Source organism: Malaya genurostris, chromosome 2 (assembly GCF_030247185.1).
Source record: "Malaya genurostris strain Urasoe2022 chromosome 2, Malgen_1.1, whole genome shotgun sequence".
NCBI classification, from domain to species: domain Eukaryota; kingdom Metazoa; phylum Arthropoda; class Insecta; order Diptera; family Culicidae; genus Malaya; species Malaya genurostris.
This window is the reverse complement of record NC_080571.1, coordinates 342,622,074-342,636,857: the sequence shown is the minus strand read 5'-3', so window position 1 is coordinate 342,636,857 and position 14,784 is coordinate 342,622,074. Positions and strand designations below refer to the sequence as shown.

Genomic DNA, 14,784 nt, shown 5'->3' with positions numbered 1-14,784 from the left:
AGTACGAAATTTTGCAAACCACTTACGAATTGTTGCTTCGCCCGGTGCAGAGTCTCATCAAGCCATTTTTTGGTATCGGCGGCACTTTTTTTCATCAAAAAGTAGTGTTTCATCAACACACGAATTTCTTTTTTTCCATTTTTTTTAACAATAACAAAAGTAGCTTCACTCAAAATGCAATATCTCACAAACTAATAATCAGACAGCTGTCAAATTTATACACGTATCTTTTGAAGGTTGGTACTAACTGAAAATGGTATGGATTTAATTCTAGTGGCGCCCTCTCATAGAAACAATACGAACTTTTCAGCCGATCTGTTATAAAATTGATTACAGTGACGTATAACTCGATTGACTGGACTATTTTTTGCATAATTTGTTCTATTGTTTCTTTTTAAGAATAATTTTCTTGTTCGTGATTGACGGCCAGGTACAGTCTGTTACAGAAGAGCGTGGTCACTGTTGTGAGAAAATGAAAAGAATCAACACGAAAATATTGTTTGAATATTGTTTTATTAGATCAAAAACTTACATGCAAATAAAGCGATAGCAAGTCCAATCACCTTCAGCGTTAAGAATGGCTTGACACCTTCAAGGCAGGCTTTGATCGAATTTTGGAAAAATGCTGGGATCGAATTCTAAACAATTCTAAAAACGATTTATTCTCGCATTGCATGAAGGACACTACTGCCCTCTGTGTTTAAAAAATCACATCGTTCCATTTGACTGATCGCGAGTAATTGCAATAGTGGTGAAGTACGCGTCGTGTACGAAATAATGTCGTTAATAAAACAAAGCATTGAAAGATTACGACATTCCCCAAGTAGCAGTCCGCAACTAGTTCTGATACGACAAAGTCCAAACTATGTTGCAACAAGAGCACGAATATGTTTTTTATGTTATACTGGTTAAAACATGGTGACAGCAATGCTTCATCATAACATAACTAGTTACGAAATAGTTATTTAGGTTTCCAATCAAAACATCTTTGTGTCATATTGAATTAAATATAATTTATAAGCTATCGTCACTTAATCCAAACATATCTCAAATCACAACAATGCTTCTAGCTACTAGTTGAAAATAAGTTTATTTGACTTCAATAGTAGCAACCCGTAACTAGTTTTGATACCACTTAACCCAACTGTGTTGCAACAAGAGCACAAAAACAAGGTGACAGCAGTGTTTCTTTATAACGTAAACACTGAACTAACTATCATTTGTAAGTTATCGTTACTTGATTCTAACATATCTTTAATCACAGCTATGGTTTCAGATACTAGTTGAAAAAAGGTTGCGAAACCATTATAAATACGAAAGCGTATATGTAAATCGTTACGGTGAATTGATGTAGCAATAACTTAGAAATCATAAGATTATAACATATAATTTCTTCATTGATTCAGATAGTTATCGGTAGGTTTTCTCAACGTTATGATAACGAAAATGCAAACGAAACAACCTATGTTGGCTTGAATATGGCAAACACAATATGGAGTATCAAGAAGTGTATGAAACACAAATAAAACCAGGATATTACTTCTTTCAAAATTACTTTTTGCGAAAATAGTGAAAGGCAGAATAGTCATTTTTGTTCTATGCACTGTCATAAACACGAAGAAAATAATATAGGGATTGAACATCGATTGTGATAATATTATAATTCTCATGATATATGAATTTAAAATGATCTACTTTGGAATAATTTTGAGCATTCTGAACATAGGGTTATTTTGTTGTTTATTTTTTATATCTTTATGAACAGATTTTGATTGAAGGCGCATAAAAAACAGTTAAATAAAATTGAATTCCACTCGACAGCTTTAAAAACCGCTGTGAAATTTGTATCTTGTATCAATCTTGTGATTTAAAGTACTCTTCTGCTTTTTTGTTGATGATAGAAAAGTATTCTGGACTCATTCAATGTTTATAATGTCGATGGTGACTAAGTTTCAACTAGTTTACTTGAAAACAAGTTATTTTCAAGTTATGAAAAGACAAGTTTTTTCAGTAGGGCATAACAACGTAACGACAACTTATTTTTAACCGACTTAGTAACTAGTAGAAACTGCGCTTTTTGAGTCATGCAAGTGGTTAGATGTTAGTAACAATCACTCAAATACCTAGTTGCAAACTAGTCATAATCAAGCTAGCGTAACAAAAATTGTTACTTGGGTCTTCAGGTGCAGCCAGCGTGCTTGATATCATGGCAGAGGAAATGCTGTCTAGCCTAATTTACGAATTGTATATAAAAGAAATTCTGGATCGATTCAATGAGTTCTTCGTGAATAATATTATAGGGATTCCATACTAGGCTACAGTACTCCAAAATAGGTCTGACTTATGTACTACATAATAATTTAATTGTATATTGGTTCTTTTTTTTTTCCCTTTATGGGCTGGTCGAGGGGGGGATTTAATTGAATATGGGTCCTTGAAGATGTTACCGAAACGTTTAACAAAGCCCAGCATAGAAAATTTTTAAATTATGGAATTGTTGTGTTCCACAAAAGTGAGCTTGGAGTCGAAGACTTCGCCTAAATCTCATACAATTTGACATTTTTCTACAAGTTGGTTTGATAGAAGTACACTGAGGTGTCTTTTTACGCGGGAGATACGTACCGCATAAAAACCCGCGTAGCTTCGGAAATTCGCGAAAAAAAACTCAAAACTAAAGAAAAAAAAAATGAATGCATAAAACGTCTAGATCTGGTGTAATCTCAAAAAATTTTTTTTTGTAAGAATCGACTTTTGGAGAATTTGAGACCGCGTAACTTTTTTGATGCCAAGAGTCTTACAGTGGTACAAAGTCGTATTCGCACACCTGTATATGTTTGGATAAACAATGTTTTTCATCTACATATAAGCAATAATTATTTTAGATGACCATGTACATTTAATTCTTGTGATTTTTCCAATGCGAAACGCACACTATTTCAAGCAAATGTCAAGCTTTTGCCAATCATATGATAATATATCTCGTAAACGAAATGATTCAGCGGCAAAATCGTATTCGTACAGCGAGTCGAAAACGTAGTTTTTCATCATTTACTGCAGCGAATTGTGTTCAAAGTTCAAGTTTAGCTAAAATTAAAGTATACGAGTATGTCTGGATTTTAAGAGGATTGATTGTAATATTAATTTATCTGTTGTATAATCGAAAGCTTCAACATCGTTGAAATGGGAAGAAAAGGAAAAGAAACAAATATTTCCCAACGTGAGCTGATGATTTCTTATCATAAAGATGGAAAATCATTAAGAGAGATAAGAGTACGTGATCAAACCAACACCAATCGAAAAAAACTAACTGCGCATGATGAACGATTTGTTTTGAGAAAAATTAGAGAAAATCCTAAAAACAATGCAGTGGAGATCATTAAAGAACTGAATAACCGAAACAAAGTAAAGGTTTGTGCCGAAACGGTAAGAAATGTGTTGAGAGAGAACAACTTTAATGCTCGCGCTCCAAGGAAAAAGCCTTTTATCAGTGCTAAGGTTAGGGGACGGGTGTAGCGCGATGGGATAGTCGATGCCTTTCACGTAGCCCGCCTGGGTTCGATTCCCAACCCCCGCACATAGGGTCAGAAAGATTTTCTGGTCCGAAGAGGCGAATGACCTAAGAAGTTAAAACCTCTATAATTGAAACAAAAAAAAAGTTCTAAGAACAAAGCAAAACGGTTAAATTTTGCGACACAGTTTTTTAATCGTCCAGCAAGTGTATGGTACGATGTTATTTTCATTGATGAATCAAAATTTAATATTTTTGGCTCTGATGAATGTCGGAAAACCCAGTGATGAATTAAACCCGAAATATCTATAAGCTACCGTGAAGTACGGTGGTGGGAGGGTTATAAAATGGGGTTGAATGTCAGCGAATGGAGTTGGGAACTTAGTGTTCATCGATGGAATAATGGATCAAAAAGTGTATTTAGACATATTGAGAGAAAATCTTAAACCAAGTGCCGAAAAAATGGGTTTCAACGATGATTTCAAATTTTACTAAGACAACGATCCCAAGCACAAGGCATACAGTGTCGGATCATGGTTGTTATACAACTGTAAACAAAGTTTTAGAAACTCCTCCACACTCCATTTTAATGAGATCTAAGCGGGAACTTCAAAATCAGCTGATCACAACGTAAATATACAATCTGTAATGCAATTGTTTTCTAGTTTACCTTGTTTATTGCACGCAAATTAGAAACTTTTGATGCGATTCTCTCACAATAACTTGTCGGTTTACCTAAAATTCAACTGAGAGTGTTTTGTGACATCAAGTGTTTGAGAGTCGCGATGAGTATCAAAACATCGCAGTGTTTGGGGCTCGAAACACGAGGTGTCAGATGGCTAGAAGAGATTGCTGCCTTTATATAAGAAGCATAGTACACCTCCACTTTTTTGGCCGGATTTAGCGTCGGCTCACTATGCCAAAACATCTCTCAATTGGCTTGCGGAAAATGGTATAAATTTCGTTGAGAAAAATATCAATCCGCCAAATTGCCCTCAGCTTCGACCCATCGAACGTTATTGGGCAATCGTGAAGAGGGTCTTCAAGAAGACTGCTAAGGCAGCTGGGAACATGCAGAAGTTCTAAAAAATTTGGGCACAAGCGTCCAAAAAATGCGATGCAACACTTGTCCGGAACTTGATGAAGACCGTTCGATCAAAAGCTCGAAAATACGTGAAGGAATAACTTAAATTTCATCAGTTTTCATTATGCTCAAGTTTAAATTTCGTGCAATAAAGGATCAATTTTTAGTTTGAATAAAATATCGTTTTTCATCATAAATTGAAAGAAAAATTTTTGGATAGCTTATTTTCGATACACTCTTTACAAGTCCAACAACACACATGAACTATACAATGACTATTGCGACACTCAATCTGAACAGCAGCAATACCAAAGTGAACAAAAGATTGTTGAAACGTAAAAACTAGAAGTAAGTCATGTGCACTCTGCACAAACTGGCTACCCACGAGGTACCAAACCCCCAAATGACGTTAAAACTTGTTGAATGATTTTATTAACAATCATAATATCGATGTCGCATTTCTACAAGAAGTGAGTTACGAAGATTTTTTCTTTGTCTATACACATAACGCCTTAGTGAATATCAAGAGTGATAAAAGAGGCACAGCTATACTGATTAGGAAGTCCTTTACTTATTCAAATTGTGTTTTCGATATATCGGGTAGGATAACGTCAGTGTAGGTCAACAATGTAAATTTGATAAACATCTATGCTCACTCAGGAAATAACAAGAAACGGGAAAGGGACAACCTATTGACAGAGGCCTTGGCGGTTCACTTGAATAAACCAGGTTCTACAGGAACCTTATTGGGAGGAGACTTTAATTGTATCTTAGAAGCAACCGATACCAGGGGAACCCAAAAGAACTTCTACAGTGTTTAACCCACTTGATAAACTTATTTGACTTCAAAGACATTGCAAAAATGAGGCAAGTGAATAAGAGGAGACTCAGCATCTAGGATAGATCGTTTTTATGCAGGAGATACGTTGCTAGAAAATGTCACAAACTGTTCCACTGTACCGTTAGATTTTTCAGACCATCACTCGGTGATTATCAAATTGAGAATTGATGGTAGGATTTTGGTAACATGGGGTCGTGGATATTGGAAAGTGAATCCATCGCTGATATCTTCAAATGAAGTCAATGATAAATTTAAGCATGAATATGATAAGTTTAAACGAATAAATGCATACACTTGCAATTTGAACAGATGGTGAAATATACATTTTAAAAATAACGAACGAAGATTTTTCAAAAGAGAAAGTTGGCAGATGAATCAATTAAATAGAAACTGTAAAGAGATATTGTTGAAAAAATTGTATGATTTTTGGAAAAAATGGAGAATGGTGAAAATGTGACAGATGACATAACCATAGATAAATCACAACTGATGGACTTGGAGCAAAATGGTCTAAAAAATCTCGAAAAAAAAATGTCAAGTACAATTGTAGAAGAAGAGAAAATGACAATCTATAATCTCTCAAAACATATTCATCGAGGAAGTACATTCGGCCTTCAATTAAAAGATGTCTTGAGTAATGAACTTATTACCGACAATAAAAAAAAACTAGATAAAATGATATACGCCCACTTTTCTGAACAATTCAACAGTGAGACTGAGACATGTGAACAAAATGAAATGGACAACCTTCTTGGATCTTTAAATAAATATCTAAATGACGAGAATAAGAGAGACCTAAAGAAATCAATAACAATTGAAGAAATCTATAATATCTTGAAATGTTGTAAGCAGAAGAATTCACCTGGTCCGGATGGACTGACGTACGAGTTTTGTATTGCAAACTTCGAAACCATAAAGAACGATTTATCAAACCTATTCAACTCATATTTAGATGGGGAATGCATTCCTTTAAAGGAATTCACAAGTGAAACAGTAACATTGATCTCGACACCAGGAGACATCATTCTATTGAATAAAGACTGTCCCAGAAAGTATGGACGCACTTTGATTTCGCTGTAAATAATTCACAAGTCTTAGATATTCAAATTTTATTCGATATACTGATCATATTAGACTACAACAACACAATATTATTCTCAACATTTGCTGCTTAGCCATTGTAGACGAGCTGGTGCACCTTCTTGCGAACGTTCCTCATTAAATTCCGTACAGACTTCTTGGCGACAAGTTTTGACACTTTTTTCCAATCTTTTTCGAACTGTTGAATGGTTTCGGCTGCCGAGACATGTTTCCTAAGATGTGCCCAAATCTCCTCTTCGTTAATGCCCAAAATTACTCAATTGGTCGAAGTTGTGGGCAATTTGGTGGATTCATGTCTTTTGGGACGAAAGTGATATTTTTGGTGGTATACCATTCTACCGTTGATTTCGAGTAGTGGCAAGAAGCAAGATCTGACCAAAAGACAACAAGATCCTTGTGGCTTCGAATCATGTGTAGAAGTCGTTTTTGTAAACATTCCTTGATGTATATTTCGCTGTTCATTGAAGCAGTGGTGATGAAGGGTTTTGAAATCTTACCGCAGCTACAAACTGCTTGCCAGACCATAACTTTTTTACCAAAAACCGCCGTCATTTCGCAATGGTTCAGAATCTGTCAATTTTTATGGCTGCGTCCTGTTGTTTACACTTTTCCCTATCCACTTAAGCAGCTGTTTATTCGTTTTCATTAGTTTGTTTCGAAATGCGTGGACTTTCAGCAGAACAACGTCGAAAAATTGTATACAAATGGTGCACAGAACGCGGACTGTCACTGAGAAAGATAGCAAAAAAGGAAGGAGTAAGTGAAAAAGCCGTGCGAAATGCAATCAGGAAGTTCGGTGAGGATAAACCGAAAACGGGTCGAAAAGGTCCTGCTAACCCTCAGTTGGATAAACGTATACTGAAGGCGTTCTAACAAAAGAAGGAGGTTCCATTTCGGGATGTGGCCAAAAAAGTGGGCACTTCGAAGTCAAATATTCTTCGTGCTAAAGAACGTTTGAATCTTCGAACCTATAAGAAGCAGAAACAACTTAAACGTAGTCCGAAACAAGAAGCATCGATCAGGCCGAGGGTTCGAAAGCTGTACAATACGATTCTTACTGGAAATTTGAACTGCATAATCATGGGCGACGAAACCTACGTGAAACTCGATTGCAAATCCTTGCCGGACCACAATATTATACGGTGCGAGAAGGGCAAGTGTTAAACCAGTCCGATTGAAGTCAAAAATTCGGTAAGAAAGCTATGGTCTGGCAAGCAATTTGTAGCTGCGGTATACTTTCGAAACCCTTCATCACCACTGCTTCAATAAACAGCGAAGTATACACCAAGGAATGTTTACAAAAACGATTTCTACCCATGATTCGAAGCCACAAGGATCCTGTTTACTTCTGGCGAGATCTTGCTTCTTGCCACTAATCGAAATCAACGGTAGAATGGTATACTACCAAAAATGTCACTTTCGTCCCAAAAGACATGAATCCACCAAATTGCCACAATTTCGACTAATTGAAGAATAGGAAACATGTCTCGGCAGCCGAAACCATTCAACAGTTCGAAAAAGATTGGAAAAAAGTGTCAAAACTTGTCGCCAAGAAGTCTGTACGGAATTTAATGAGGAACGTTCGCAAGAAGGTGCGCCAGCTAGTCCACAATGGCTGAGTAGCAAATGTTGAGAATACTATTCTGTTGTTGTAGTCTAATATTATCAGCATATCGAATGCAATTTGAATATCTAACACTTGTGAATTATTTACAGCGAAATCAAAGTGCGTCCATACTTTCTGGGACAGTCTTTATATGATATCTAAAACATATATTCATTAAATGTATTATTTATCAGCATTCAAAGCCGGGTTAAAACCGGGTATAAATAAACGATATAATAATAAGCATTCAAAGTAATAATCATCTATCGAGCAAGTAATTATGATACGAATACCACTACATTGTATGTGAGAATTATTAGATTATGAATTAAATAGCAACTAAACGTCATTTCTTTAAAAACTACGTGAAAAGTAGGGTGGAAAATATTCACATAACTTTTCACGTAACTATGATGTGCTTTCTTTTTTGAGTGTAGAACAAAAAACACGCCAACAGTGACAGCAATATTCGTTTTTGTCAGAAAACCTTACAATCACTCGCCTGCTTTGATTGACAGACCCGTTTGGTGTTCCGTTCACAGCAAAATTCCGATTGACGAACGTATAAAAAAAAATGACTCCCGAACCAAAATATAGAACTAACCTGCGTAAACAGTTTGTTATATCCTGCACTTTGAAAGGACGGGTAGCCGAGTCCGAGGCTCATGCGCGATTCACGATGCCCCCCGGACACGGACGGGGCATCCGACGAGGCACGTTGAACCATGGGCCGTTCAGGCCGCCAATCTTCTTCTAGGATGGATATTTTGCACTCGAAACGAAGCACCCGGCAGCCCTACGGTTTCACCTGTGCGTGTCGCGGTACTTGACAGGTCCTCTCGCAATGCTCCACCTTGCCTCACTGCCCCTGGCTTGTCGTTTGATGTAGCTATTTACTCAATTAGATGAAGGTGAAACAAGCTCACTACTGCTACGGTTTTGCTAACACAATTCTACTTTAAAACTGTTTCCTTCACTGGGACTGTCGCAGCAGCATCTGCCCGTCCAATAACGATGCTGGTTTTGAACCGGAAATGGCTTTAATTTCACACTAAATAGATGATGAGACTGGTTATGGGGGTAAAACACGCACACACATACACACAAACACACACGCTAGTCGTGCTACTCAGCTGCTGCTGCTGCTGCTGCTTCTCTTTGTCAGGTTTTCCACGCATTGATTTTCCGCATCTTGCATCTCACTTACTCGTTTGCGGTTTGGTTTAGTGCTTTCTCTGCCTTATTTCGTTATTCGTATTTTCATTTGCTGGTAACTGCAAAGCAAAGATGTTCCAAAACGATTAAGAGTGATTAACAAAATCTGGTTTCCAGCACTACAATCGGAGATTTAATTCCACCGTTCGACTGAATCCCCGTCGACCCTACAGCCAGCTTGACTCCAAGGTCTTACAATTCAAACACAGCTTCACAAATGGAGCTTCTTCCAACCCATCAGGACTTCTACAACAATGAAATGAAATTATGATTTTTTAATTGGCTGACACATAATCTAATTTGACGTTCAGTCCGAGGATTGCTTCTTCCGTGCTTTTAGTGCCGTTTCGATATTTTCCACTGAACACCGCACCACTTTGCTGCTCCTAGTCGCTAAACATCCCACATTCTCCTTCAGCTTGTACTCAGCCACGGCCACTTCCAGACGGTAGGTTTGCTAGTGATCTACTGGAAAACAGCAATCACAAAATCCATGTTTCCATTCCGTAACCATTCCGTTTCGATTCAGAACTGTTCAAACTCCCAAAAGCGTCTGGAAAAATGTCTACTTTCTGCTGGTGAAACCCAACTTTTTTACAACTCGCGGAAAAACACCAATACCAGCTGCAAAAATCCTTCTGTTGGCAGGAGAAATGCCTCGGAGAGAAAAAAAATCAAGAAGAAATACAGTGCTTCCAGTCAACGACAACGACGACGGCGACGATGATGACGACAACCAACCGAGCCACGGCCACGGAGTCCTTCCACGGTACCTTCCTGTAACTTGTACTGTGCTGCTGTGAGACACTGACGGTGCGGTCGATTTTCGCATCCAACCTCACCATCAGGACCATTGCTGTACTTGTGATTCGTGTTTTTTTTCTCTTTCATGCTTGCCGTCTCACTCATTCGCACGTGGTTTCTCGCCAAGCACGCAGCCAAACGGTAGACAATCAGTCTGAGCTCACGGGGGCACTGTTGCCGGTGTGAGTGCCGCGTACAGTGTGTGAATGGGAGAAAAACATGTTTCCACGGCTTTCCCAAACGATGACACGGCAATGTTACCAATACAGATACAAAGAATGGAAAAGGGGGACGTAAGCGCTCTCGTTTGCAAAAAGTGGATCGCAAGTTTCGGCACACGTTGAAATGCGTGAACTTTGGTCAAACATATTTTATGGAGACGCCTGGTACGAGAAAACTGCTTCTGTAATGTAATTGATCATTTTTTCACTTAAATTTTGATCCGATTTTTCACAATATCATCAACCTTAATCATGTTAATCTAGTAGTCTGCTGGAAACATTGTTTTGTGTCGTTGCCAGTTTACTGCAGTGACTATTCCGAAGTTTGGCACCATAGAAAAACCAGTCCAATTTTTTTTTGTGAATACGACTTACTTTACTATGGGGCGCCTTTTCAAAATTTACCCTCTGAGAGAGTGATGAGTTTTTGATCATGAATACCTTTTGTGGTATCTAACGAATCAACATAATTTTTGCTACATGCCATCGGAAATATGATCACAAATTTTATGATAAAATTTTCAGTTGTGTGACATAATCTCAAATAACTCAAAATTGAACTTGTCTGAAATATTTGGTATAAACGAGTATCAAAGAGGAATGATTCATAAGGCGCGTTTGCCTTTCTCGTATTTTTAAAGCTCATAGCTCAGTGATCTGTGAAATAATTTATATAATCTAACTACCAAAATAATCGAAATTTTTCAATTTAAACGTGTATAGCAACAGAATTGAAGTATTTCAATAGTACGCTATTGAAAAACCTGTCTCATTTGACCCATGTCAAAACCAGCCAATCAGAACGCGTTCTGAGGAAGAGAACAAAATATCTGCTGCTGTACAACAAATCGTTCGAGAAAAATGTTCCGAACAGTGCTTAATATCGTAGTGAGTTCCACAATTTGGTCCTTCTGAATGCTAGAAACGAATATCTACAGCATCCTGATAGTTTCTTTCAATGAAATGCAAATCCGAAATGAAATAATCGACATCAAAATTATGTATGCGGTTATTTTTATAGCCGTTATTACCGCCCATTAGTGAAAAAGCTACAAACGAAATCACATAAAAAGAAACCTCTCAACCAAAAATTGGATCAGTTTGGATTCTATCGCCACTGCGAGCAGATGTATTTTGTTTCGTTTGCAAAGCTAGTTTCGCTTTCGACAAGAGCGATTACGTCACAGCTACTAGTCGTTTGCATTGGTGAAAAAACATCGAAAAGGGGTCAACTGTGGAGAGCATCACACAAAATTAGCTGTTTTAATGGCTCTGAAAGTTTTCTAAAGAACTATTAGGATTTCTTGCTCGCAAAGCGAAGGTAAATATCCTCAGTTTAGTGCAAATCTAGAACAGTTTGATTGGATTTATGCACTTTTCGCTGTGTGAAATTCACAGTAATCGGGATGAAGTGAAGCCTGTGTTTTTGGGAAAAATGTGAGAAAGGGGAATGCTTGCATAAATCATACAATTGATCAACTAATTGATATTCGGAAGTGTTAAGGAACATGTCAGTTGTTTTTGTATTCACGACATCCAGTTATGTCTCTGACATTACCCACCCGCCTTTTTTCAAAGAGCTGCTGTCGAAAATGATTAATCCTACAAGTTATACTAGTGATTTAAAAAAAATCAGTCAATTTTTTTAGAAAAAGTGCTGAGAAAAATCCGCATTGAGCCCCACACTGAAAAAAATGACTTCACAAATTTAAAATCGATTTACAAAACAAAACCTTTATTGATTTCGATAAAATTTTGACCCAAGATAGATAACTAAGTTCCCTACCAACCGATCATACATTGCAAAGAACAAAAGTTTTTTGAACAAAATTTATTTCTAGTCTTAATAAGAGTTTCTTTTTATCCGGTGTATTTGTATTAAAACTTAACTAAACTGAAAGTCATAATCATCCAAGATGTCAATGAATCTCAATTTTTAATAAAATTTTGCCGAATTTTATCCTATTGCCCGATATTTGCAGAAAGTATCAGTGCAGGATAAGCAATAGTTTTTGTCAGAAAAACCTTTTTTCCTTCAAAACGTCCATCTTACAATATATGAAAGTTTGGAGCATAATTATCTATGTTGGGACAAAATTTCACTCATATAAAGAACGACGGTTTTTTGTAATTTAACTTTTTTTCGATTTTTTCAGTATAAAATTCGATTAATAATTTTTTTAGTATTTTCACTCGAAAATTAGACTTATTTAAAAAATATCATCAGCACAACAATTAGTTGTAGGATTTGTCATTTTTCCACCAAAATAAGTTGCAAAAAATGGTAAAAATGTCTAGTCCTTTTCAAAGGATAGTCTAGATAAATTTTGAAAAAATAAAGTGTGCAAAGTGGCTTTTTGTGATAAAGCCTATATGCTGCCAACTCCGAATACGATTTTGTGCGAAATACATATACACTGAAGTCTTTTTTATGCGAGTTTACGTACCGCATAAAAAACCGCAAAAAAAACGCATAGCTCTGAAAATTCGCATAAAAAAACCGCATATTTAATTTTATCAACTGTGAATATGATTTAGCGCGAAATTCGTTATATTAAAATCAATGATAAAATGAACAATTTTCAACAAACAGTTCATCTTACGTGTTCCAAATATGTACGAAAATAAATATAAAAATTAACAAAATAGTTTTATCAGTGCACTTCAAAAAATTGAAAATCGACACATACTGAAATCCATTTCAACTGGCAATAAATTTCAACAAGCTTCAAATAGTTGCGAAGAATTTGAAAAGATTTTTTAGAGAAAAACAAGGATTTTTTCATCAACTTAAACAATTTTTGAAGTTACGTTGAGAAATTTATGATCAATTGTTTCCTAAACTTCGAAAGGGAAGGGCTCTGGCAAATTCAGAAGAAATGCTATCAAAGAGATTAGATAACTCCAGAAAATGGAATAGAAAAAATAGAAGGAGGAGGTAATGTTAATAGATTTGAGAAATGTAGACTTTTTTGGAGCAAATTATATATGTACATCACATTTCACACGAATATTTTTCTCAACTCATAGGACATTTGTCCGATTAGGAAGCTCTGAAATTATTTCAGATGAATTCAACAGATCTTGGAAGACTGCAGCAACATTCTGGAGACTCCAGATAAGGAAGTTTTTAGGAAGCTGTTGAGAAAAGTATTGTCACACAAAAAATGATGTACAGTCACAGAGAAGACATCCAAGGTCATACGAACTTCCAAAAAAAACCTTTGTAAAAATTGTAAAGCGAAACCTTTGCGTACGATTTGGCGCTCATGAAATACCATCTCGAAAGCAAGAGCACAACTTTAGATTTTAATGTGGAGATAATTTATAAATTTGCAGCAAAAAAAGAGACAAAATTGACTTGCTCTGATTTAGACCAAAACTTTGTACACATCTTCACTGTGATAAACATTTGGTTTTGATCTAATTTTACTCAAGACTGATTTGTTATAAACAAAGAATGTATTTTGGCCTGAAAATTTCATCAAATCGGTGTTACTCGGGAACCATTATTGGCAGAAAAATGGTGTCGAAAAAAGGTAGGAGATTGAGTAAAACACTTTTTCAAAAGTTTACCGAAGGATAATTATGCCTAAAACGTATCCAACATTTCTTTTCAATATTTCTATTCGAAACCTGTCTTTAAAACAAAAGGGTTGAAGCTGTCAACACTAGAAAATGATTTTACAAATCATAAGTAAAATATTTAATCATAGTGACTGGCTAGTAATCGTTCTTAAAACTAGGGTCATCCATCCATAATGTTGGCAACAATTCAAAACATTTAATCCGAAACGTTGGCAGTTTTGTTTGCTCGTTTGGAACAAAGCTGTCATTCAAAAACGATTAGCTGTCGTCACTCTGGTTGTAGGCACTCTACTCGAAACATTTATACATGGCATCAAAAACCTTATGGCGTTTTACATTGAAAAACACTGGTGGCGTGGATTGCTCTGGCTTTGCACTTTCGAGCAGAAATCGCAATGAAACACCGTCAGAATATTGCATTTCTGCTCGAATTTGCAAAATAAGCGCAATCCACGCCACCAGTGTTTTTCAATGAAAAACGGCATTAGATTAATGTTGAATGCGCCTTTTCTCTTCTAATCGTAGTAGCTCGGAAACTATTCATTGAACAAAATTGGTGTCGATTGGGCACTCATAAAAAGTATACTGATATTATATGAGCAAAAAGATGAATTATTGCTCATGGATATGCATCATTTTGCTCATAGAATCATCAGTAATAGGCATGATCTCATAAGAAGACATGTTTCATGATTTTCATAACTTCTCGATCATGGTACCGGCAATGGATTTTTAACCGTGCAGTGAGAAGAATTCTCGAAAATTCACAAAATTAACTGAAAACAATTTTAATTAGAATACATGTCTTTTCATTCT

General features: G+C 36.3%; 1 protein-coding gene across 13 annotated transcripts in view; it reads right to left on the bottom strand.

The window, feature by feature from the left end:
• LOC131431871 (voltage-dependent L-type calcium channel subunit beta-1) overlaps positions 1 to 14,784 on the bottom strand; it is a 478,431-nt gene that overhangs the window by 79,223 nt on the left and 384,424 nt on the right. Inside the window, exons 2-3 of one of the 13 annotated variants that reach the window (XM_058597805.1) lie at positions 9,348 to 9,414; positions 8,745 to 9,191 (exon numbers count right to left, since the gene is read on the bottom strand). The exons of 7 other annotated variants lie outside the window; for them this stretch is intronic. In XM_058597805.1, coding sequence (XP_058453788.1) covers positions 8,745 to 8,867 — 123 coding nt within the window. In that variant the 5' untranslated portion in view covers positions 8,868 to 9,191; positions 9,348 to 9,414. Of the gene's footprint in view, positions 1 to 8,744; positions 9,469 to 9,728; positions 9,895 to 14,784 lie in introns of those variants that run through there. 5 more of the 13 variants (XM_058597804.1, XM_058597803.1, XM_058597806.1 and 2 more) reach the window with 5 other exon arrangements.